The sequence below is a fragment of the Giraffa tippelskirchi genome, chromosome 7, assembly GCF_054371585.1.
Source record: "Giraffa tippelskirchi isolate mGirTip1 chromosome 7, T2T-mGirTip1v1.2.pri, whole genome shotgun sequence".
Classification (NCBI taxonomy): Eukaryota; Metazoa; Chordata; class Mammalia; order Artiodactyla; family Giraffidae; genus Giraffa; species Giraffa tippelskirchi.
In genome coordinates this window covers 113,086,885-113,112,587 of record NC_137281.1, presented here as the reverse complement: position 1 = coordinate 113,112,587, position 25,703 = coordinate 113,086,885, and the positions used below count along the sequence as shown (strand labels likewise).

The following is a 25,703-nucleotide window of genomic DNA, read 5'->3' as shown; positions in this document are numbered from 1 at the left end:
GGGGTCTGGTCTGGAAAACCGTCATCAAAATCCAAAATATGGCTCTAGATCATAAAATTTCTCTGATAGATTAACGTGAATTCTCCTAGATTCAGCACAAAGCCATTTCCTCTCAGAAAGTAGCTGATTATCATCTGCTGACTATTAAGCTACGAGGTACTTAATATCCCTTTGGGGTTTTAGTACAGCCAAGTCAAACCCAGCTAGTATCCTGTGACCCTTTCTAGAGCAGCAACATCACTTCTGGCCATCTTCTGTAACCAATCTGTTGCATCTCACTGACCTCAGCCTGGCCCGGGGGTACGGTTCCTGAGTCCTAGAAAATCCTACCTCTTATAGGAATCCATGAATTTCCCAAAATAGAACAAACCTTTATTTTGCTTCCGGCAGTAGTTGGACGCCCTTTCTTGTCAGCTTGCAGATTTTCCGGAAATAAAGACTTTATAAAAGGTCTGGAAAAAAAGAGAGAATGGATTAGCAATCAGCAAGTACCTTGGGGGCTGGAACACCTTCTTCCATAGAGAAGTGAGAGTCGTCCAGAAGCACAGAACCTTGACTACAGAATGGCCACCTGACTCAAAGCACAAGCCATCAAGTTAAAGACTTAGGAAAAATAAAGCAGTGGACAAGAGAAACACAGAGAAAGAATTCTAAGTCAGAAGCATCTTGGAAAATAAAATTGGAACCATAAAATTTTAAACTCTGCCTTTCAAGGTTCCCCACCCACTATAATTGAGACACACCTTGGCAGCAGGACACAACAGAGGGGGCTGAGTGTGAATTTGCTGGGTTAAACAAGATAGACCACAGCATGGGGATTTGTATGAATGTCCAGATTCAACGCAGATTCTGCTTTGCTCTAAAGGAGGGTTTCTCAACCTTGGTGCTAAGGATACTTAGGATTGGATAATTCTGTGTTGGGACCCCAGGGGTGGGGGGTGGGGGGTACGTTACACATTATAGGATGTTTCACAGTATCAGTGGCCTTTGCCCACTAGATGCCAATAGGCCACTCTTTCTACTATCCTTTCCTTCAAGCAAAAGACCCTGACGAACTGTGCTTTTGAGTATGAGCAATTTTAGCTGAAGCTAATTCACTAATGCTTTGCTGGCTGAATATATCTTCATTAGTAACTGTAACTGAGCTGCATCTGTTGATACGCCTGCCTCAAAGGACATGGGGCAAGGACAATGTCTTAGTCACCATAGTGTCCCCAGTGTCTGGACATAACCTCTACCTTGAACACAGTAGGTGCTCAAAAAATACTTGCTGACTGACTGATTGATGGAATGAATGTGATCCATATAAATTCCTCCTAAGTGACTTACTAGTAGTAGTAATAGTGCTAGTAGCTCAGTTGTGTTCGCCTCTTTGTGACCCCATGGACTTTAGCCTGCCAGGCTCCTCTGTCCATGGAATTTTCCAGGCAAGAATACTGGAGTGGGTTGCCATTTCCTTCTCCAGGGGATCTTCCCGACCCAGGGATTGAACCCAGGTCTCCTGTATTGCATGCAGATTCTTTAGCATCTGAGCCATCAGGGAAGCCCAAGTGACTTACTGGGCATCATGAATTTCCCAGGAAGTCTCCTCAGCAATAATCTACTTTTAACCTCACCAGACACAATTATAGATTTTTTACAGCACATGTGTTTTCTAAACAATAGACCATGTCTACACGACAAGAGTTTTAGATGGAAGCATCAATAGCTCTTGAAGTTGGCAGTGATTTTAATAATTAAAAAAAAAATCTCTGAAAGCATGTCTGCACCTGATTATCATAAACCCCACAAGCCAGGACTTGTGGTTTACCTGACCTTTTAAGAGCAACTCGATTTTTATGTTTTGAGTGAAGAAATCTCTGAAGTGAGGGGTGTGAGTGCCAAGGAAGTACAAGCCTGGGAAGATGCGGACTGGGGAGGAGTGGAGGCTGGTGGGAGGGAAGAGGATTAAACAGAGCTGTTTAAACAGAAATTTGAACTGTGGACCAAAAATGAAACTCGATTTTGCTTTCATAGAAGTCAGGCTCTTTCTAGAAAGTAATCAAGCTTGCAGCTGTTGAATAAAGCAGCTAACCCTGATATTATGATAGTTGAAGTAAGAGACTAAAAGGGCACTAGTGCTTGGAGGAAGCTCTAAAACTTGTAAAAACTGGAAGACTGTACAACGTTGTATTTGCCTGGCATAGAGAGGCTTGATCATGTAAATGATGCCTGACATCCATTACCCAGGACCATGGGGACCTTTGCAGGTAACAGGGAAGGGAAGGACATGGCAAAGCTGTCCTGAGTGCTCCAGCAGCTTGCAAGGTGGGGTGTTTCCACTGCTTCTATGACCATAGCTTAGTCAGGGTCTGGGGAGTTAAAAGGGATCTCTGAGTGTCCTTCCCTGGGTTCTTGAGCCATTTCTCAAGTGCTTTAGCAACTCAGGTTAACTTGGGTGTAGCTAAGCCATTAGCATTTTAAAAAACTGAGCAACTGAGGAAAATTCTTAGGATGATATTCCAAGGGCAAAGTTTCACAGAACCAGACTATTCCAGTCATAGATTACATGGCTATCCCAACCCAATCCCAGGATGGGCACTTCTTCTAGATAATACCATTGAACATGATGAAACTGGAGACCCTGAAGGGCTTGCAGATGGCACTTAGAATGTGGGGTGGGAGGTATTAAGGATAAGGGAAAGACTAAGATTGGGGGATAACTATTTTAAGAAGTCAAATTGTCTAACGATAACTCAGACCCAACAGCACAAGGAAGCAAAATGGTGACCATTCAAACATCACAAGTTTGTCCTAATACTAAAAATCTGATCAAACCTCTGTGTCAGATAAGGCAAACACACTTACAGCTCACTGCTTTGCATAAGCTCAATCAGATCCATAAAAAGCACATCACGGTTCCGCTCACAAAAGCCATCCATGTCATAGGATACCTTGCCAAGAATGGAAAGAAATCAAATTTTATCTTTTAAAAATTTCATTGAACAAAACATCCAAGCCAGCATGGCTATCTTTCATGGAATATGTATATTTTCAGATGTAACAAATGGGCTTTCATCCTGATATGTCACATTAAGGCTGTGCATGTTTTACTTGCTAGATGACTTAGTGAAGGCCTAGAGATGCTGACTGCATACACGATCCAAAAGATATATCGCCAGGCCCCCAGCTCTCACGATTACATAGCCCTTCTTCTACAGATATATGGGTGTGTAAATAATACACCGAATTCTTTTCCTAAATTTTAGCTAAGATGGAATAAAATGAAACTGTGCACACTAAACCACTACAATGGGCCATGTCACCTGAGGCTTTTTGATTTCTCCTATGAATGGTGTTAGAGTTAGATCAATTTAGCTACAGCCTCATGCTCAAGGATCCTCCTTGGTTAACAAGAAATTAATTGAGATGAAGAGTGATACCAATGCATTTCTACAGTACTGGGAAGTTTCCAAATATCATGACCTCAGTTTACTTACCTGTGTATCACCAGCACCCACACAAAGTCTGGTATGCAGTAACACCCAGTATTCATGCATTTTATAAGAACAAACCCCTGGTCCTTATTTATACTCCCAAGGAAGATGGGCAAGTAAAAAATGCAGGCTGGCATAAGAGGCAATATGAAAGCTCATTCCTTCAGCAGTTAACATATATGCTGATTCATGCTTATGTTATATAAGGGTGATTCATGTTAAAAAATACGCAGCAGTGTATACTATCTTTTGTTTGTTTCTCCAAATATTTCATAAGCCCCATGTTGAATGAATGAATGATGGATCAATAAAACACAGTGAGGCTGATAAAACTATATGGACACTGCTTTCAGTTGCCTCATGAGAAAACAGATTACAGACCCAAAGGCTTAATACAGGTAGACAGTGAAAAGGGTAACTTCCCCTTTGTTGAACCCCTGCTCCCTGGCCATACCTTCCCAGCATAATGATGAATAATGAAGCCTTGGTTCCAGCTGTTGAAGTGCTCATGGTTCCCAATCTGCATCTGTAGTTTCTGGAGCAGCGTCTGGTCCGCCCCCTCACCCACCGCGTGCATCGTGGCACATACATCATCCAGAATGCTCATGATCCCAGGAGGGTTCTGATGGGACCAAGAAAGCAAAGCCCCAATTCAGTGACTGTTCTAAAACATACTATGTTCATCAGGTCTTTCCTTAAGCAAGGAAACAGCTCCCGAAACTTAAGATACCATCTTGGAAGTCAGTCTTTCTCTTTGAGGAAGGATGCTACTAATAATCCCAAATGGGAACCACCTCTTAGATCTAACAATGGAAGAAAGTCCATTTTCAAAAAAAAAAGTTCAACTTCCCGAAGTCCTATTCAAAGTCATACAAAGAAAGATCATTATCTGCTCACTCTTATTGTACTAGGTTGATTTTTAAAACTCTGAAGAAAACCATTTTTCTTTGACCCTAATTCATTTCTTCTTTTTTTTTTTCCTAATTCATTTCTTAATGTTTGCTTTCAGCTTGTTACCCATATAGACATGGATAATACAGTTACATACTGGATACATTCTATCATATATCACTTTTTCTGCATAGCACTAGTTTATAAATAATCCTCCTGTTTTATACAGTCTTTATACTTATTATTTTGATGGCTATATTTCCCTGCTCTTGTATGCTATAATTTATTTAAGGACTGAATTCTCTGTGCATGTTTTCACCATTTCCAGTTTGGGACTTTTATAAAAAACAAAATATTACTGTACAGGTCTGTCTTATGCCCTTTTATTTTATTTTGAATAATTTCTAGGGCTAAAGTCTTAGAAGTTGTAAAAATGGTCTGGAAGGCAGGGTCAATTTTATCTCTCTTCATACACTATGCCATCAACATAAGTGATAACTTTTTCCTCTTAAAATTCAGTAACAAATTCTCTTCATAAATTGACAATATACTTATATACACATATATATATTAACTGTAAGAATAAAACCCTGTTTGTTTATATGTATAAGCAAAATAAATGTAATTGCTAAAACTCTCTGCATCGAGGATTTCCCTGGTGGTCCAGTAGCTAAGACTCCACACTCCCAATGCAGGGAGCCTGGGTTCAATCCCTGGTCAGGGAACTCGATCCCGCATACCACAATAAAGACCAGGCACAGCCAAATACGCAAACAAAAAAAACCTCTCTGCAATCAGAACTCTCACTTTCTCTATTCTAACACAATTACAGAGAGAGCAAAAACTCACTTAGTGTAAACCCGTGAACAGTGAAGAGACACACCAGACCAATACTTACAACTTTGTTCTCAATGAGGTCACATACGACTTTGTTATTAAAGTAATCGATGGGTGTCCATCTAATGCCTTCTTGCACATATTCTTCCTGTAGGACAGAAAGCAGGAATTCTCATTATGACTCAGTGAAGACCAGTTAAGAGTTCAGCACAGATGGATATAACAGGCACATAAATCATCAGGAAAGAAAAACCTGGATACCCTTCCATAAAAACTAACAATACTAATATTTTCTAAGAGGAAGAGGAAAAGAGAATTTCATTGCTTGGTAATTTTTATGTTTGGTTAGAACCATATAAATTGCTTCCATACAATTGTTTTTGACCTACAAAGATGGCAGTTAAAAATGGCTTAACCCATTGGTCCAGTTATGAAATAATCTCTTTGAACTTAACATAGAACAGAAGTACAGATTAGCATCTAGGTACTTAAAAGGAAGGCCCCTCATTCAGGTCAGTTGCTCATTAAACATGATGAACACCATCACACTCTCCTGGTTTTCCTCCTTCCTCATCAGTCTTGCTTTGTTAGCATCCTTTGCTGGCTCTCCCCTCCACCCCGTGATCTTTATATGATGGGGGCTCTCAGGGCTCAATCTCCCAGCCTTGTTTTCTCAACCCTTATTCTCTAGGTAATTCCAATCAACTCCATGGCTTAAAATAATACCCATAGGCTAATGACACCTGAAAGTATTTCTCTAGTCTAGACTGGCCCCCTGAGTTCCAGAATCACATATATTTCATATACTGGAATTTCCACTCAGAGGGATAACAGCCCTCTCAAATCTACCACATTCAGCAGTGCTCTGGCCCTACATCCCTCCACTGTCTCCAACCAGCTACTCTCCTCCTCACCTTACCATTCAGTAAACAGTCTCCCCACTGGTCCTGTTATTCAAACTGCAAAGGTAGGAATCATCTGTGACTCCTCTTTCCTCAGCTAATTATGTTGAGAGCAAGTCACACTGACTCATTCTGCAAAATATATACCAAATCTGATCCCCTCTCACCATGCCCCCACCTCTACTGCAGCCATCACTGTCTACGCCTCACCATTCTTGCTCAGTCTCCCCGGGAGTCTGGTTTGAAACTTCTGCTCTTGTTTGTCCTCCCCTGCCTCAGCCTGCCCTGTCTAAGTGCACAGAGTCAAAGCCAACTGGTCAAAAACAAATCAGATGGCGTCACACTCTACTGAAACTCGTCCAATGGCTTCCCATCATACTTACTCTGAAGTCTTTGCCATGCCCTACAAAGGTCCTCTGTGACCCAACCTCTGCCTTCTCCCATCTCAGTCTCTACCATGTCCACTCTTGGGGTTTGGCTCTAGCTACTCTGAGGAGTGGAAGAATTCCAGGGCAGAGTTTTCTATGAGAACTACTGATCACTGGTGTTCCTAAGCAGAGACATGAACATTTCCATGAATAAACATTCTTCAAACAGCCTCGGATATGTGCAGTGGGTTGAGTGTGTCCCCCACGATTTTGTGTCCATCTAGAACCCCAAAATGTGAGGAAATAGGATATCTGGAGATATAATTAGCTAAGAATCTCATAATGAAATTATCATGGATTTAGGGTGATTCCATGGGTCGCAAAGAGTAGGACACGACTGAGTGACTTCACTTCACTAAATCCAAAGACTGGTGTCTTTGTAAGAGAAGAGAGAATGAGATTTGCACACAGGGAGAAAATGGACACATGAAGACACAGGCAGAGACTGAAGGCATGCTGCCCAAAGGCAAGGAATGCCAGGAGCACCTGGAGCTGCAAGAGGCAAGGAAGAATGTCCTCTATAGCCTCTGGAAGGAGTGCTACTCTAGCAACATCTTAATTTTGAATTCTGGCCTCCTGGACTGGGAGGGAAAAAAATCTCTATTGTTTTAAGCTATCTGGTTGGTGGTACCTTATTATAGCAATCTAAGAAATCAAAAAACAGTAGGCACCAGAATAAAAGGGAACTTGCCCTGGACTTTCAGCAGGTAGTATAAACAAGACAAGTAACCTCAAGTCAGAATTTAAATACTAGCTTTGTTAAAGACACATTTATTTTTATGTTAGATTAGGAGCAGGGCAAATCCGAGAAAACCAAGTTTTCCTTTGGAACACAGTATATGCCATAGACAATTGGGGTTGGAATAAGTTTCCATTTCCACTTGGTCAATGAGTCATAGAGTAGTAAAAACAACCAGTCATAAGTCCAACTTCACAGCACCATTTACTTACAGAGAAAGAAAATGTAGCAGATGGTGTTTATACTTCAGACTAAAATGTCACAGTGGCATATGGTTTTTCTGCCTGATTCTATTAAGTACATTTTCTAATTAAAAAAAAACTATAATCTGAAACTGCTACCAAAAGAGAGACATCTATGCCCTTCAAACAAACTAGAAACAGAATGAGATGAAGGAAGAGGGATTGCTCACCTGTTCTGCCTTTAATGTGAGTTCAATAAAAATCTGCTGTAATTTTTCATTAACAAAATTGATACAAAACTGTTCAAAGCCATTTTTCTGAAGAAAAGAAAAAGACAAAGTGTTACTTTTATGTACTTGTTTCTGCAAAATCATTTTCAAGTCACTCCTTGAGTGATTTAGTGAAAAGGTTTAACGGAAATGTTGGTGGCATCAGTAGAAACAGCATAGTTTATATTTAGGAGATACTAATTTAGTATAGGTACATGAAGAACTCAAAAAGGCAAAAGTGAGCCACAATGATTTTTTTTTTCATTGCCTAGAATTATTTCTTTCAAGCCAGGTAAAAAGCATTACCCTTCTTTGTCTTCAATTACTCAAGCTGGTCTTACCTGAAATATTTCAAAGCCATAGATGTCTAGGACGCCAATGTTGTATTCCTGGTGGTCCTTCTCCATTGCTTTGTTGATAGACTAGAAGAAAGTAACCAGCATGGTAATCAACTCCTTTCATATTCATATTAAAAATGGGCATGCATAGGGATAAGAAAAGCAGATACTACTGCCTATGGAAACAGAAGCAGACAAGAAGATAGATGAATTGCCCCTTAAAAAAGGCCTCAGTGCAATGTCAAGTTTGTGGGAAAACCACCAGAATCCTTAAAAAAAAAAACAAGTAGCATGGTAGGAAAAAAGAGTTTGCTTCATGATGAAAACCATTCATTTCTGGCAGAACTAGTTTTTCTCAGAAAGTCTTGAGAATTAGAAGAAAATATCATCTTGGATGAGTGAAGTAAAACCTGTTTCACAAAAAGAACCAATATTGCAGGATTTGTAAATATTCTTTCCATTAACCCCATCCAGTATAGTCATACATAAGAGATATTGTGGGTTTGGTTCTAGACAACTGCAATACAGCAAATATCACAAAAAGTGAGTTATACCTTTTTTTTGTTTGTTTCCCAGTGCGTATAAAAGATGTTTATACTATACTGTATGTAGTTTATTAAGTGCAGTCTTTTAAGTAGCATTACATATTTAAAAAGTACATACTTTAATTAAAAATTACTTTATTGCTAAAACAAAATGCTAGCACCTGAGCCTTCACCAAGTCATAGTAGTAACATCAAAGATCACTGATCACAGAGCACCATCACAAATATAATAATGAAAAAGTGTGAAATATTGGCAGAATTACCGAGATGTGACAGAGACATGAAATGAACAAATATTGTCGGAAAAATGGCACTGATAGGTTTGTTCAACAGAGTTGCCACAAACCTTCAATTTGTAAAAAAAAACACAGTATCTACAAAGCACAATAAAACAAGGTATGCCCTGTAGTCAATTAATGATCATCTAACATAATATGGCAGGAATGTCAACAAGACAGTCTCTATTCTCAGAGGCAACTATGGACAGTAATGCCATTAATTAGTATTACAGTGATGGTAATGAAACTTTACATGGATTCAACATTCACCAGGCTTTAGGCAGGGCTTCCCAAGTGTTGTCTCATTTAGTTCTCACTACAGTACTCTTAATGACACTGATAACATCATAATGTATAAAACCACACTGGATAAGAGGAAGGGTCTGGAATTCAATTTAAGTAGTATGATGATTGTATCTGTGGTCTTGACCACTGTGAAAAGAGATGTGTAATCAATGAAACAGACAATGATAGGAGGGGGGGTGTAGGTTAGAGGGGGTTGGTCAGGCCTGCAGGGGAGGAAGGAATGTAAGAGAAAAATTCCTCGGGGTTGAGAATAACTGGAGGAATTTTTAAGTACCAGAATTGTTTTCCAGGCAAAGAAAATGACATTCATCTTTTATCAGCCAACAAGTAATGATGTATAGCACTTAGCCCAGCGCCTGGCACAGAGTCAGGGCTTAATAAATGTCAGTTCCAATTAGTATCACTTACACAGGGCATCTGCCCCATTACACCACACAATCAAGGGAAGACAGAAAGGAATAAAGTTGGAAGGCCAGCACTGGAAGGTTCACTGAACAGAGACAAGAGATGTAGGTTCTAACCCCAGTTCGGCACAACCCTCCTGCTGAATGGCCTTGGGTGAAATCACCAATACTTGGGGCTAAGATTCCCTCGTCAATATAATGACAGGCCTGGAAAAGTTAAAAGCATGACTAATGTTTTGTATAACCCTGACCTTCCTAAGCAATCTTACCATTAATATAACCATAAGAAGTACACAGAATATTTACCCTACCCTGCTCTGATCCACTCAATCCTAAACACACCCAACAATACTTTAAGCTTTATAGATGTTGCCTGGAGTGAAACACAGACTTTCTGGATCTAATGGCCAGCCTGTTGTCCCATGACTGGGATTCCCCTGAGGTTCCTTCTGGCTGGAATATATAAAAGGTAGAGGAGTGAAATAGCTGGAGCTCTGCCAAATTACCTGGGTTTAATTTCTAGGTTTATCACTTAATAGTGGTGTGACCCTGGGGAAGTTTCTGAACCTCTCTGTGCCTCAGAGTTAGCTTATATGTTTAATAGGGATAATAATACCTAAGTCACAGAGTTGTTTAAGAATTATTTTTTTTCTAAAATACTTAGAACAGTATCTGGCATGTAGTGTTATATTAGTGCTTGTTATTATTATTCTAACCATAAGCTACAGTGATTAACACAGACTGTCACTGGCAGTGACAGTGCTGAGAGACTAATCTTCAGAATCTATAAGTTATATACATATATAAATATGTATACATATGCATATTGAAAAAGCAAGAGAGTACCAGAAAGACATCTATTTCTGCTTCATTGACTATGCCAAAGCCTTTGACTGTGTGGATCACAACAAACTGTGGAACATTCTGAAAGAAAGGGGAACACCAGACCACCTGACCTGCCTCTTGAGAAACCTGTACGCAGGTCAGGAAGCAACAGTTAGAACTGGACATGGAACAACAGACTGGTTCCACATAGGGAAAGGAGTATGTCAAGGCTGTATATTGTCACCCTGCTTATTTAACTTATATGCAGAGTACATCATGAGAAACGCTGGGCTGGAGGAAGCACAAGCTGGAATCAAGATTGCCGGGAGAAATATCAATAACTTCAGATATGCAGATGATACCACCCTTATGGCAGAACTAAAGAGCCTCTTGATGAAAGTGAAAGAGGAGAGTGAAAAAGTTGGCTTAAAGCTCAACATTCAGAAAACTAAGATCATGGCATCCGGTCCCATCACTTCATGGCAGATAGATGGGGAAACAGTGAAAACAGTGGCTGACTTTATTTTACTGGGCTCCAAAATCACTGCAGATGGTGACTGTGCCATGAAATTAAAAGACACTTACTCCTTGGAAGGAAAGTTATGACCAACCTAGACAGCATATTCTGGAGAAGGAAATGGCAACCCACTCCAGTATTCTTGCCTGGAGAATCCCAGGGACGGCGGAACCTGGTGGGCTGCCGTCTATGGGGTCGCACAGAGTCGGACACGACTGAAGCAACTTAGCAGACAGCATATTAAAAAGCAGAGACATTACTTTGCCAACAAAGTCCGTCTAGTCAAGGCTATGGTTTTTCCAGTGGTCATGTATGGATGTGAGAGTTGGACTGTGAAGAAAGCTGAGCACCAAAGAATTGATGCTTTTGAACTGTGGTGCTGGAGAACACTCTTGAGAGTCCCTTGGACTGCAAGGAGATCCAACCAGTCCATCCTAAAGGAGATCAGTCCTGGGTGTTCATTGGAAGGACTGATGCTGAAGCTGAAACTCCAATACTTTGGCCACCTGATGCGAACAGCTGACTCACTGGAAAAGACCCTGATGCTGGGAAAGATTGAGGGCAGGAGGAGAAGGAGACGACAGAGGATGAGATGGCTGGATGGCATCACCAACTCGATGGACATGGATTTGGGCAGACTCAGGGAGTTGGTGATGGACAGGGAGGCCTGGCGTGCTGCAGTTCATGGGGTCGCAAAGAGTCGGACACGACTGAGAGACTGAACTGAACTGAACTGAACTGATGGTTACATCATCATTTTAAAAGTCTGTGGTAGTTTAAAAAATACATTGGAAAAGTCTTTGACACTCCTCTCCCCCAAAAATTGGAAATTAAATCCTCCGCTCTTAAGGACAGCTGTGTGGGCTGTCCTTAGTGACTTGTTTCTAATGAACAGAAGCTGACAGAGTGGCAATATTTGAGGCCAAGATTAGGACATCAAAATCTTTGCAGCTTCTTCCTTGCTCTTTCTCTTACTCATTCTAGGGGAAATCAACTGCCATGTTGTCAGGATATTCAAGCAGCTCCAAAAAAGATGCCCATGTAGCAAGGAACTGAGGCATCCTGCCAAAAGCCGTATGAGGACGCCATCTTGGAACCAAATTCTCCAACCCTCGTCAAGCCTTGTAGTTCTAATCAGCATCTTTTTGCCCTCTCATGCCTGAGTCAGAACCACCAAACTAAGTCATCTCCAAATAGCTGACCCACAGAAACTGTGAAAAAATAAGTGCTTATTATTTTAAGCCACTAAGTTTTGGGTTAATTTGTAACATAACAATAGATGACAAATACAAAATCCCAAACCTTTAAGCTGAAAGATTTACGACAGTGAGCCTCCTCTTTTTCTGGTCTGTAGTTCTGGCTTTACTAAATATTTTGTCCACAAGAAGCTGCTACCATATTAGAGTTTTGCTGGACAATACTAGAAGTAAAAGTGGAAAAGTAAACAATGGTTCCAGTGTGAGGATAAAACATGGAGGAGTAAAGCGATGATCACATAAGGAATGAGCCAAAACGTGAAAACAAAGCTCGGAGACGTTTTACTCTTTACATGACATTAGAATATGAAGCCCCAACAATGTCAATCTGTGTTTACTTACATCTACCAAGAAATCAAAGACCCGGGAATGCAGGGCCTTGGCAAGTGCGTCCCTGGTGTAACAGGCTTGCTCTACGTTGAGGGTCACATGGATAGACTCTGACTTGCCTCCCCACTTGCTGTCCATCTGTCGGCTTGTTAGCTTTTCTTTCAACCGGTCCTGGTTAATCCCCAGGAGGTAGGCAGGAAAAGCCAAAACTATACAAAACAAAACAAAAACATGACTGTCTTTCAGATTTTTAACAATTCCTCTCACAAATACACAAAGACATGTGTGTGCACACAGGCAAGATACCAACCATCATCAGCCTCCAAGATCTTTCACTGTAATGAAGACTGCTTACCAGAGATCTCACACACCCACCCACTTTAACTTTCCCCAATTGTTCTACTACACGAGTCAATTCCTATGACGACTGAGACTTTCAATAATACAAATCAGTGATCCAAGAAGGGTGGCAAATCAATCCCCCCTACTGAGATCACAGTCAAATGCCTAAAACGGACATCTTTCCAAGTCTGCAGCAAGACAGCCTGGAAGGAACTAAATGAAGAAACATTTTTTTGGCTCCAAATACTGTTTTTCTTCCTTTTTGGTAGAGTGTTTTCATAGAATCATCATTCCCAGCTTGAAGCACCTGATATCGTCAAACTTATAATGATAACAAATCACATAGTTATTGAGTACTTACCATGTGTTGGGTTACTAAAGACAGAGGACAGGAGATAAAATACTTAAGAAATCTTGAAGACAATTTAGATGGGGCAAAGATAGTTTACCAAATAAAGAAGCCTACAAACAGCTGAGTATGTGACATGGACAGACAATAAAGTCCTGGAGGAATTTAGGACAGAGAGATATTACTGTTTGCTGGGGTGGTCATGGAAGATGCGGGATTTGGTGGGGAGAAGGGGAGGGGCTAAAAGGCTGAATAGGGTTTGTACAAATGCAGAGGAAGAAAGAAGAGGGAGAGAGGGGAGTGGAATGTGCAAAGGCAAGGACGCTGGGTAGGGGAGACACAGCTGAGGTGAGCACTGGCTAGAGATGAAGGTCAAGGTAGGTGACTAAAAGATCAGGATGAATTCTGATGGTGGAATTGCATGGTAGGGGATATTTGGTCTGGAGTCAAAGGGGCCTGGATGGCTTCTAGAGACAGGTGTTACCAGATTTCCCTGGGGCGGTGTACGAGCAAAAGAGGGGATTATAGTAGTCACACCATAGAACAAACATCCCATACTAAGGACATGCAGTTGGCATAGGTTGTGGTCTTCAGACAGAAAAGGTGAGGTTCTCACGGCTCAGCAAATTGTTTCAAGCCAAGAAACTCACCAAGGGGGGCCCAGAGATACAAACAGATTTTCTTGACTTTTGGTCAAAATACTCTAATATGAATAAATGATAAGCATGAGATTCCTGGACATGAAAGAATGCTCAGATTTTTTCCAGTACGAATGAAAGATTTTTATGAACACAAATCAAAATTCTGGACTTGGATATGAATTCTCTTTTTCTGCATAAAGTTTTGCCAAAATTCTCTGATAAAGGGATTTTTATTAAAGACCTTATGATAATGCTCAAAAATCATAAAGCTCCCAATAAAGAAAATCTGCTTGAATTTCACAGATGGCATTGGAATGTAACAGGCTGACATTTCTCAGTATATAGCTTCCAATGAGATTAAGTCAGTGAAAGCATTTTCAAAAAGTGCAATGCCAGAACAAGGTATTTATTATCTATGTGCCTGTTCCACAGAAATGCTCTGACAGGAAGAGGGCTTCCTTTATCAAAGGGCATGTGAACAAAATTAAATGCACTAATTTGCCAATGGCCAATTTCTTTTTAGTTTCACCACACATATGTTTAGGAATCTGGATGTGTCTTCTGCCAAAACGAAAATTACCTTGCACAGAACAAGGACATAAGATGCCTGTAAATCACATGTGCAGCTTTGCGTGAGAATCAAGAGGCACTTACCAAAGTACCTGACACCGAGGAGGCCTTCATTAATGAGAAACTACAGTGTTGGTTATTATCACTCTCATCAGGCAGACAGCACGTAGATGAAACATGTGCTTCTCCCAAGCCCCCAACCATGCTAAACTAGGGACACAGTTAAAATGGTTGGTAGAAATGTTTATGGCATTACCATTATGGCCACAGCTAAAGAAATAAAACAATATGGCATAAGTCCTTGGGTCCTTGACAAGACTGACAAGGAAACAATATCCTTCCAGGCCTCCTATCTCTTAAGTAGAAGAAGGTAAAAGTGAAGGACTCCAGGCACTCGAAAAACAAGGCAGGGAGTTTTGGCCAAGAATCAGAGTCCAAGCTTAGGGAAACAGCTAAGAAGTCTAGAGAGGAAATCTAGTACTTGCTTTTCCAAAAAATCCATGCCATGTTTTTCAAGTATAGCTTTCTATGGCCTATCTTCTTCAGTGGCTGCCCTGGTGCTGAAACGGTAGGGCTGCTCATATTGACTTCGTTCCGGCTGTGAATTTCTATGAAGGTTTATGCAAGAATGGCTGGATAGGAGCGGCAGTTTGGAAGTTCAGAGGCTGGGGAATGGGTTGGGAAGGAGAGAGCAAGGAGAAAGCATTGATTAATTTTAAAAATGTTGATGTAACTCTGGTAGAGTTAAACAGAATTATGCAGAGCATAAAAGAACCTGCTAGAAAAGAATGTTTTAGCACATTTTGATAATGAGGATAGATTTCTACTACTGCATTCAAGTGTAAAGCAAAGTTGGATTGAATTTCTCCATTTAAGTATAGGGGATATAGAGAAACCAAAAAGATGTAGCAAAACAAAACTCCCTGTTACAAATTTAAAAGAAATCGCAAAGTAAATGTGGTTTATCAATCTTGGGTGTTGAGGTTCTATGCTTTCTAACCCACTAATAACAAGGCAAAGAAGGGGCACTGTCACTTTACTCCCATGGTTACTTAAGTAGTATTTTTATCTCCTTCAACAAAGTTCTTAAGCTAATTTGTATTTAATATTCTGCTTCAGTAGGCCAGTTGTGATGAAAGTCTTAATTTTTTTTTCTACAATACAATATCTAAGAAAAGTCTGCTTTCTTCCTTTATAAAAACATTGGCTAACCCTTCCCTCTATAAATGTATTCCATATATTAAAGTCAAATATGATAAGATAACACAAACCAGGTTATTCATTTTAAGTAACTGGAAGAGTAACAGGAAACCATTTTTATGTCTATCAACAGATGATTGGCTCAATAAACTAAAGAACAGTCAGGCAGTGGAATGCTAATGCAGCTGTGAGAAGGATGGGGTTTCCTCATTTTCAGCAATGTGGATGGACCTGGAGATTGTCATACTGTGTGAAATAAGTCAGCCAGAGAAAGACAAATATATGATATTGCTTATGTATGGAATCTTAAAAAAAGGGTACAAATTACAAAACAGAAACAGAGCTACAGATATAGAGGACAAACTTATGGTCACCAGGGAATAAGAGAGGGGGAGAGATAAACTGGGAGATTGGGATGGACATACACACACTACTACACAGAGAACAGAACCAATCAGAACCCACTGTGTAGCACAGGGATCTCTACTCTGTAATGACCTATACAGGAAAAGAATCTAAAGAAGAATGGACATATGTATATGCATAACTGATTCACTTTGCTGTACACTTGAAACGAACACATTGTAAATCACTCATGAAACAAAAAAAAATTTTTTTTTTAAATGAAGCTTCTTAATGAATTGCTATAGAATAATCTCCAAGATACAATGTGGAGTGAAAAATCAACTGTAGTGCATGTTATAAACTCCCACTAATGTAGAATAGTAGGGGAAAAAAGAAGAGATATGAGTAGTTTCTTAGGAACACAATATTCCCCTGAAAGGAATACAAGAGATTGGAAATAGTGGTTCCCACTGCAGAGGGGAATAGCTGACTAGCAAATGGGTAGATGTGAGAACTGTGATCATGTACCATGTTTAGGTATTACCAACTGGAAGAAAACAATACGACTAGGAGGAGGACCTATTTCTCTGTTAGAGCTCTCTGGCTTCAAGCATAGCCTTCTCTGATGGAGACAGCCCCACATCACTTTCAATCAGGGGATCTCATGGCAGTTGCCAATCCTGGGTTTTACCCAGTTGGCTGAGGAGGCTTCTTGGCTCAAGCATCCAGGAAAATACTTGCTGTGGCAAAGCCATGACCTTTCCCTCCAGCCTAAAGAGGCAGTCAAGGATTGTACTATTTAAGAAAGCAAGAGAATTCCAGTGTACATCTATAGAAACTGTCAAGAAATCGGAAAGGTCTGTGTTGAAAGGCAAGTGCTCATGATCCTCCTGGACACATACATGCATTTGTTAAACGTGAAGGATAAAGCACATAAAGTATGAAAACACAGTTATTATCATTGGGTTGTGTTTCTAGACTTTATGGATACCCTGTGCATTTATTGTTTTCCACCCCACTCCCTTCCCTGGTAAACATAATTCATGTTTCTCCTTATCAGATAGACATCTAAAGTTAGCAGAACTTCCCTCTTTTATCACCAAAGAGAACAAAAATATAAAAAAGAACCTTATTTGGAATGGAAAGAGCCTCACTGCACTGTCAGCAATGAGTAGGATACTATTTATTACTGGGCATCTAAATTTATCATCTTGGAAGAATGCTGAGAAAGGAAGAAACGTCTTCTTGGGTGGTTAAAGGATGTGTGGGTTCTGAGAGCAGCCTGGAAAGCCGACTGATGACAAAGAGGCTAAAGTCACATGCCACAGTGGCTGTAGCACAGCGGTGTACACAGAACCCATAGTGTGCCTCTGCAGAGAGCACCTGATTCCTTCTCAAAGAGGAAAAGCGATCACTTAGGTCTTCTAACTGCTACAGAGGGGCCATTAAAGACATCAGCAGCAAGATCAACACAACAATGTCCAATTTTTTTTACCCTTGTTTTCAGAAACCCAATCTAACCCAACCCATGGGGCAACTTACAAACCTGTGAGCTATCCATATTTACTTACATCCTGAGAGAAACTTCAGGTGAATATCAACCCTAAAGATCAGTTACAGAAAAGATTTTTAGTAGGAGACGATTCTAATTCTCATTAAAGTATCACTTTATATTTAAACCTACGTGTAAAATTCTGCCAGGTTTCCCCAAGGTTAAAGATAAACCAGAACAATTTCATCAGTGGTCCCTAGTGTGGGTGCACAGAAGAGGCACAGACCCTCATGAGGCCTTTCAGTTCTGCCACAGCAAGACATGCCAGTCTTCTCAGCCTCTCTTCCCCAAAAACCCAAAGCATAGGAAAGTGGTGAGTTATCCTGATCCGAACTAAACCCTGTATCCCCTCATTTGGCAACCGTGTGCCCAAACCACTCACACTCTTCACTTTCCACGGCCGCGTAATTGCCAACTTCCTTGAAGCTGATGTTTCCCAGGTGGAGAATCCCCGCCACTATCTGTAACACCAGCGCCTGCTCCTCCGCAAAGATCCCAATCACGTTCATGGCGTGCTAGAAGAGGGGAGAGAAACGACCCAGACAAGTCAGTCACCAGCTATGGAAACACATCAGAAAGAAACCAAAGCTTGGATGGGGTAGTGCAGTTATACATGGCTTAGTCTGCAATGGCAGCTGGAAGTCATCATAAGACATTTTCACTGACCAATGCCCTCTCACACGTTCAAGTCTCAACATGGTGCTGGAAAGGCAGTTCAGTCTTGAAATTTCTTTTTTGTGGTTTGGTCATTCAGTCATGCCCAACTCTTCTGCAACTCCATGGACTGTAACCCACCAGGCTCCTCAGTCCATGGGATTCTCTAGGCAGGAATACTGGAGTGGGTTGCCATTTCCCTCTGCAGGGGATCTTCCCGACCCAGGGATTGAACCCACGTCTTCTGCATTGCAGGCAGATTCTTTATTACTGAGCCACCAGGGAAGCCCAATAAATAACCTGCCCAATGTGAACATGTAATCGTCTAGAAATACATGCGAGACGGCTCTGAAGGAAAGATATTCAGATGCAGCAGCAGCTGCCCAGTCGACAAGTCTGTTCTTGTCTCTTAATTTTCTCCTTGTTGCCACCCTCTCCCTCTAAGGGCACCAGTGCTGCTTTCCAGCCACGCCAGACTCTCACAGATTTTTCTCTTCACTGGGAGGGCTGAAAATAAGTTGTACTTGCAAAAGGATCTTGAAAAATTCCAGGAAAACCAAATAAAAGCATCATTAGAAAAGCTTTGTTTCTGAGATCCATTAAATTATAATAAAAGGAGCTGAAAGGCCTGAGTCTTAGATACCCGTATCTTAAGGGGGCTCTTTTCTAGGACTGCTGCAGGCCTGTCTGCACGTTTTCTCCCACCTCCTCTGAGGCCATGTGGCCCCTTGATGCCACTCTCTTTCCTGACACCTGGGACACAGCCTGCCCCTTTCAAGCACAAATAATGTCAGTCCCCCTGCCACCTGAAACTGTACCTGCCCATTCAGTTTTCCCACTTGGTTCTGGATCCAGGCTGAGGGATGAGCCAGGCTGGTACCTGACTTAAAGGGCAGTGGTGATGCAGTTCTTTGAGGCTAAATGGGTGAATAGTCCACCTCTAGAACATTCTGTTTTTTATTTTTAAAATTTCTTTTGGCAGCACCACACGGCATGTGGGTTCTTTGCTCCCTGACCAGGTTTTAAACGTGTGCCCCCTGCAGTGGAAGCATGGAGTCTTAACCACTGGACCACCAGGGAAGTCCCCAGAAAGTTCTAGATTGATTGAGTTAGTAAGTTGTTTCCCCAAGGATGTGAACCCTCAATAATCTACCTGATTTCACAGTGTGTACCATAACGTATACACAATGTGAAAAGAATGGAGTAGGGCTTGCCCTCTGACCTGTAAATACTGAGGTGGAGATGAGACTGAAGGTGTTCTAAGATTTCTAAAACCGATTAAAATCATAAGAACAGTTTTTGGTTTGTCTTTGTAAGGAAACAGCTCAACAACTGTGTAAGCTTTCGGCAAACAGGTATGGTAAATGCATTACTGAAAATAGTTTTTATGTGAATCAGAACACCTAGAGAGGGATAATGATGAACTTTTTTATTACCCATGTTTAATCATTAAGTGGTCCTCTGGCAATTGGGCCAATGGCTATTTAAGGGTGTTTACACGTGTGTTTTAAGAAATGGAGCACTTTCAGCAGAAAGAGGTGATGTCTCAGGCTGCTCTTTGCTTTGTTCACCTCCCCTGCCCCTTCTGCCATAGACAACACCTGGTCTAGATGTCAGATCATGCCCAGCCTGCACCAGCACTTACCAGAGTTTCCTGAAACTCCTTCTTGTCATCAATGCCATCCACCTTGTAAGACCCCGAGAGGCTCAGGTAGTAATAATAGTCCATGGTGGTGATGCCCAGGCCATGCTTCTGCTCTGGGGAGGCGCCCTCAATAAGCTGGAGCAAGAGAAAGCAGCATGTGTGTGGTGGAGCCTATGGATCAGGCAAAGGTACCACACGGGTCCCGCTACCACCCACCACCCCCGGAGTCCAGGCGATCAGACCTTCTACCCCTGCTTCCTAAATGGATGGATGGTCCTGGTCTCAAAAATATGAAGGGGCTTCAGAATATCTGCTCTCTGTGTAGTAGCCCCAAATCACCTCTGCAAATTCTAGTTCTTAACTCTGATTAGACCTTCAAGGGCTGAGAATTTTCCCTTATCTGACACACAGAACTGCACAGTTACACTGGTGAGATCCCTTGAACAGTGGAAAGCAAGCCAGATTATAACTACTTTGTTCCTGCTCAACTTTCACATGGCTCTTTTTTTATTTTTGGTGGAGTCAAACTCGTATTTTTTTATTTTCTTAATCGGAGCATATTTGTTTTACAACCTTGTGTTAGCTTTTGCTGTACAACGTGAGTCAATGCACAAGGCTTTTTAAAGGGCAGCCAGACTCTCCATGCTTCTCATAGCACGGTGCATATTCAAGTACAGCCTCAGGTCCCCCACGCTGGTGTCCTGTCCCTTGGCTTTCTGTTCTATCTCTGGTATCTACCTTAGTTCTGAGCAAGGGCCCTATAGGTGTGCGAGAAAATGTTCAACAATCCATTTTCTCTTTTGCTGGCTATGCTATATGGGTTTCTCCAGTTGCGGCAAGTGCAGGCCTTCTATCTAGTTGTGGTGCCTGGGCTTCTCATTGTGGTGATTTCTCTTGTTGCAGAGCATGGGCTCAGTGTTTGTGGCACCACGGGCTTAGCTGCCCCACAGCACAGGTAATCCTCCTGCACCAGGGATCAAACCTGTGTTCCCTGCATTGGCAGGTGCATTCTTTACCAATGGACCACCAGGGAAGTCCTCAACAGTCCATTCTTGAAGTGGGGGTGGGGAATGAATTTGTAGCAGATGCTGACTTGGGTGGTGTAAATACTCCTACCATGACTGATTTCAAACTACCAAGAAATGTCACTGAAGGAAGAAATGCACACAGTCCATGCAAGCCAGTGCCAGCCCCCACTGGCCCCCACCCCCATCCACACTTCGTCATCTTGGTTTAGTTCCTCATGTCACCCCAGCTTCACACCCTTCAAACAGGGAACCTCATCTCCATTATGGAGAAGTTCTTGGTCATCTTATTACATCAGGTTCCCTTAGTTTTTCCCCCTATCTCCTTAAAATCTTTTTGTACCACTCTATTCCTTTTTCTTTTGGTTTTGTTTTGTTTTTGTCTATAGAAGAACTTCTTCCATCTCTGTCTCAGTCTCCTCCCACCCACATCATGTACTCCCTTCACCCGAATGTTCACACATCCCTTTCTTTCTCTCCAATCTACAGTCAAATGCTTCTTTGTCTTCTTTAGAAGCTTTTCCTTGACTCTGAAATCCTTCAAGCTACAGAATCTCCTTCCTCTCCTTCCTCATCTGGTTTCTTCCTCCCCCTCACCATTCTGCTGCTTTCCAGTGGCTGAAGCCACCAGGCCTTGCTTGGTCCCCAGGCCCTTGCCTCATCCTTCTCCCCCAAGCTCTGAATATGTGATTCTGCCCTGCACCCCGCAAGCTTCCCCTGGCTTCGGTGACACTGCAGGATTTCTGACTACTTTCCTGGCTCCTCAATGCCTCCCTCATCCCACAGGTGGTCTCCAGGTCCCCAAGTCCTAAATGGGCATGGCTTTTCTCTCCACATTCATTCCCACAGGACTCTCACCTATTTCACAGCTTCGACTATCACTTTTATGTCAGAATCTTAAACTCTGTCTTAGCCTGAATTCATCATTTCCCCAGTCTCCAGGCTGGGGTTTTCCAACTTGTGGGCAGAGGATTCTGAAGGGGGGTAGGGCTGGCATTTAAAGTACAGCATCTGGGAAATAATTATGAACTTCTGTCCAGTGCTCAATAAATAATATAGTGTGTGTGATACATGAAATCACTTTTCAAAGACCTGTACATGGTGCTTTGACTAATACAATTAAAAGCATTACTGAATTGACAGAAGCTTTTGGTCATTTACGGATATTTTAAACCAATAGATTCTAACCAGAAGAACTGTTTGCCATCACCTAACATGTCTATATAACTGAAAAGACTGAAATGTGAGCAATCAACATAGCTTAACTTCCTTCAAATTCAATAATCGTCAAACTCTAACAACAACAACAAAAAACTAGCAGTTGCAGCCAATTCTTCAAAGAAAATCTAATGTGGGTCCCCGGTACATGAAGTACTAATACAAAAATTCATACATTAAAAAAAATTGTTTATGGTATCATTACACTTTCAAATACTTAAAATGTTAAAATAACATGTTAAAATATTGTTAAAATTAAATGTTAAAATAGTTGAATGTTAAAAAACATTCAAAGCAATTATATTCCAATAAAAATCAATAATCATTAAAAAAAAATAGTTGAAACAAATGATTGCTGAAGCCTGGAACATAATTTAAAAGCATCCGGCTGACTGCTCTAACCCCAAACTCTCCATGGCTTCTGAGAGTCTAAGCCAAAACTTTTTGACCTGGCAAGAAATACCTCAAGTCTTTTTTCAAGTCTTTCTTCCCACAGTTCACCTTCTGGAGACCTCTGCCCTTGCAATCCGGCTGGAGCCTGGCTCATTCATTAGCTTACCCATCCCCTCCCCTCTACCTCTCCCATCTCCCCAGCTCCCCATCCCTCCCTCCTTGCTTTGTTCAGACCATCTGACTCAACCTGAGTCAACCTCTCCTCCACATCATCTTGTGCCCCCTTGAAAGCTCTCTTTATTGTCCCAGCTACATCTCTCCTCGTGATCTCCTATTTAGCCAAGAATCAAACATCCCTACTTTTGTTCTGAAGTGTGTCAACACTTTATTGATTATTTTACTTTAGGGAAATTTTTGTCTTCTCACCCCAGCTAGACCTTATTCTGCCTGCAGGTAAGGGCATCCTCACAGTTCTTTCGCACACTGACTTGCACATTCTGAGTTAATAAAGACTCCTGGGCTGGCCAGACTAGACTATCTCACCCTGCGGACCTGAGGACCAAGAGAAGAACATTTTAAATATGGAGAAGGAATAGAGAAGTAGGAAAGAAATAATATAAAGGAAAACCTGGTAAAATATGTGAAAACTCCGCTCGCCAGGGTTCCTCATCACCACCCTAGATTTTTCCAGAAGGAAGTTGGAGATCTTTCCACCATCTGGTTCCCCACCTGGACTGAACTGGATTTCAAAGTATTTTCCCTGCAAGAAAATTAGGGACTTCCTTTAATGGTCGGTGAACAAAAACATGATGTTCCAAATAGGCTTGGGATACAGCATATAATTCAAGGAAATTCATTAATGAGAGATATGTTCTGAATTATTCCCAGTTCTGGTCTAGACTTCCTCACTGTTTCCTATCAGACAATAACCTGTGCCTTTGTCCAATCATACAATTCTGTATTGAAAGAGAGAATCTATCATTCTAACCTGACTAAATATGGATATACTCACTATATTCCTTCCCCTTTTCCCTTAGTAGGTGCTTGCCTGCTAAACCAGAAGCTGTAAAGAATAGGACAGAAAAATCACATGGTCCCCTTGATCTAACAAGAGTGAACTCTGCCAGCCTCTTTTAAAGGAAATCAAATTTTCCCTCTGAGAGCCTTATTTTTATGGCTTTGAGCAAAAACAATTTCTTTTTATCCCAGGAGCATCTAATATGCTAACATGAAATAAAAATACTTTTATAAGTTCTTTCCAGCTAGCTGTGGGTGTGGGGGTTTTTGTCACTGTTGTTCTTGTTAACATTTCCTTTTAAATGACTGCTAATAGGGAACAAAAGAGAATAAAACCCTGGACTGTAGCTGAAAAGGTATCCAGATTTGTTTAGTAATTTTTTTTAAAACTACAATTTAGTTTCTCTTCAGTCCTCAGAAGGGTCCAGGAGTGTAAATTTAAATGAAGAAAAAGATGAGAATGTGGGTTTTAGGGAGTGGTGTGACCTAGGGTCAGACTGGAGAGCATGCCCAGCCTAACTGCATTTGCATTTAATATTTTTTAAATGTGTATGCTGATGAAGTCCACCATCTCAGGGATACAGCCTGCCAAGCCACAAGTCTCCGACCAGAACTAGTAACTCACTAAGGAGAAGAAAAACACACTGCGTTTTTTTCCTCCTGTGGACAGCACCTAGTACCTGCTATGTTTCTGCTAAGTTAATGTCGATTTCAGGTATCAAAAAGGCTTCAAAAGAAAGCCACAGTCTAATTGTCTATTTGTCTTAATCTGCTGACTCTTTCCTCTCCCAAAAATAAACCCCAAGACAAACATCCTGAAGCAGCAGACATAGAGGAGGACCACAAACGAATGCTCTCCCGAACCACAGTGGTTCATGACGAAGTCTGCTCAACAAGGCCCTTCGTGCCTCCTTCCATGGCCATCCTTCTCCACCTTTCCCTTTGCGCATGTTCTGCAGGGAATAATTCAGTGTCCATTTGTGTCTGACCCCATCACCCCACCACCATTCCCTATCAATGTAGGGAAAGAAATGAAACAAAACAGGATGTCAAAGCCACGAAGGGCAGATTTGGTAAATGGCAAACTCTCAAGTTCTTCTGGAAATGGTTCACAACCTTGGCTGCCCACTAGAAAGATCCTGGGAGCCTTTAAGAAGTGCTGCCTGATGCCATTCCAGACAAGTAAATCAGTTGCTAGGGACTGGCACCCAGACATGAGTAGCTGTAAGAGGCCTGGCTGGCTGGTTTGTGTTTTGTTGTTTTTTTTTAAAGAAATTATTTATTTATTTGACTGTGTTAGGTCTTAGTTGTGGCTCACGGGATCTCCATTGCCTCATGCAAGATCTTTTGTTGTGAGGTACAGACCCTCTAGTTGTGGCTGGCAGACTTGTTTGCTCCACGGCACGTGGGATCTTACTTCCCTGACCAGGGATCGAACCCATGTCCCCTGCAATGCAAGGCAGATTCTTAACCCCTGGACCACCAGGGAAGTCCCTGGTTTGTGTTTTTTGACTGTGCTGGATCTTCACTGCTGCATGGGCTACTCTCCTGTTTCGATGCAAGGGCTTCTCATTGCAGTGGCTTCTCTTGTTGTGGAGCACAGGCTCTAGGGTGTGTGGGCTTCAGTAGTTGCAGCTCCCGGGCTCTAGAGCACAGGCTCAGTAGTTGTGGTACACGGGCTCAGCTGCTCCGCGGCATGCAAGATCTTCCCAGATCTAGGATCAAACCCGTGTCCCCTGCACTGGCAGGTGGATTCTTAACCATTGGACCACCAGGGAAGTCCACCTGAGTGTTCTTCATATGTGGCCAAGTTTGAGAGTCACTTCTCTAATGTAACGGAAATGCTTATATACAACTCAAAATTGTAATTTAAAAGGCAAAAATCCCTCATGAGAGATCAAAAAGTTTAGTTTTGTTGTAAGCAGCCTGAGGGAAGGAGGAAACTATATAAAGAGAGGATATGATATTTTAATTCATAAATGAAAAGAAACCTCAGTTCTTGGTAATGTTTTATTTCTTAAATTAGGTACTGGGTACCTCAACGTTCACTGTTGTATTTCAAAATAGTGTTTGAAATATTTCATAATACAGTTTTCGAAACTTCGTAATCCCACCCTGAAGCACTTCTACCTCCTCCTACTAATCACTATAATAGTATATTCAAACATCGATTTGCAGATACCTTAATTATGCTTTATATAAATGTGCATTTTAAAATAAAAATGGGAC

General features: G+C 41.5%; 1 protein-coding gene across 6 annotated transcripts in view; it reads right to left on the bottom strand.

The window, feature by feature from the left end:
- Nucleotides 1-25,703, bottom strand: part of MYO1E (myosin IE) — a 208,803-nt gene that overhangs the window by 56,539 nt on the left and 126,561 nt on the right. For 5 of the 6 annotated variants that reach the window (XR_014059427.1, XR_014059429.1, XR_014059428.1 and 2 more), the window contains 10 exons: nucleotides 23,086-23,217; nucleotides 19,822-19,956; nucleotides 17,905-18,037; nucleotides 12,536-12,732; nucleotides 8,066-8,146; nucleotides 7,686-7,772; nucleotides 5,266-5,352; nucleotides 3,931-4,098; nucleotides 2,848-2,933; nucleotides 371-452 (listed from right to left, as the gene is read on the bottom strand). Coding sequence is in view for 3 of the 6 variants with exons in the window: in XM_081510002.1 (XP_081366128.1) it covers nucleotides 371-452; nucleotides 2,848-2,933; nucleotides 3,931-4,098; nucleotides 5,266-5,352; nucleotides 7,686-7,772; nucleotides 8,066-8,146; nucleotides 12,536-12,732; nucleotides 17,905-18,037; nucleotides 19,822-19,956; nucleotides 23,086-23,217 (1,188 nt within the window). In the remaining 3 variants the exon portion in view is untranslated. The remainder of the gene's footprint in view (nucleotides 1-370; nucleotides 453-2,847; nucleotides 2,934-3,930; nucleotides 4,099-5,265; nucleotides 5,353-7,685; nucleotides 7,773-8,065; nucleotides 8,147-12,535; nucleotides 12,733-17,904; nucleotides 18,038-19,821; nucleotides 19,957-23,085; nucleotides 23,218-25,703) is intronic. The other variant, XM_081510003.1, reaches the window with a different exon arrangement.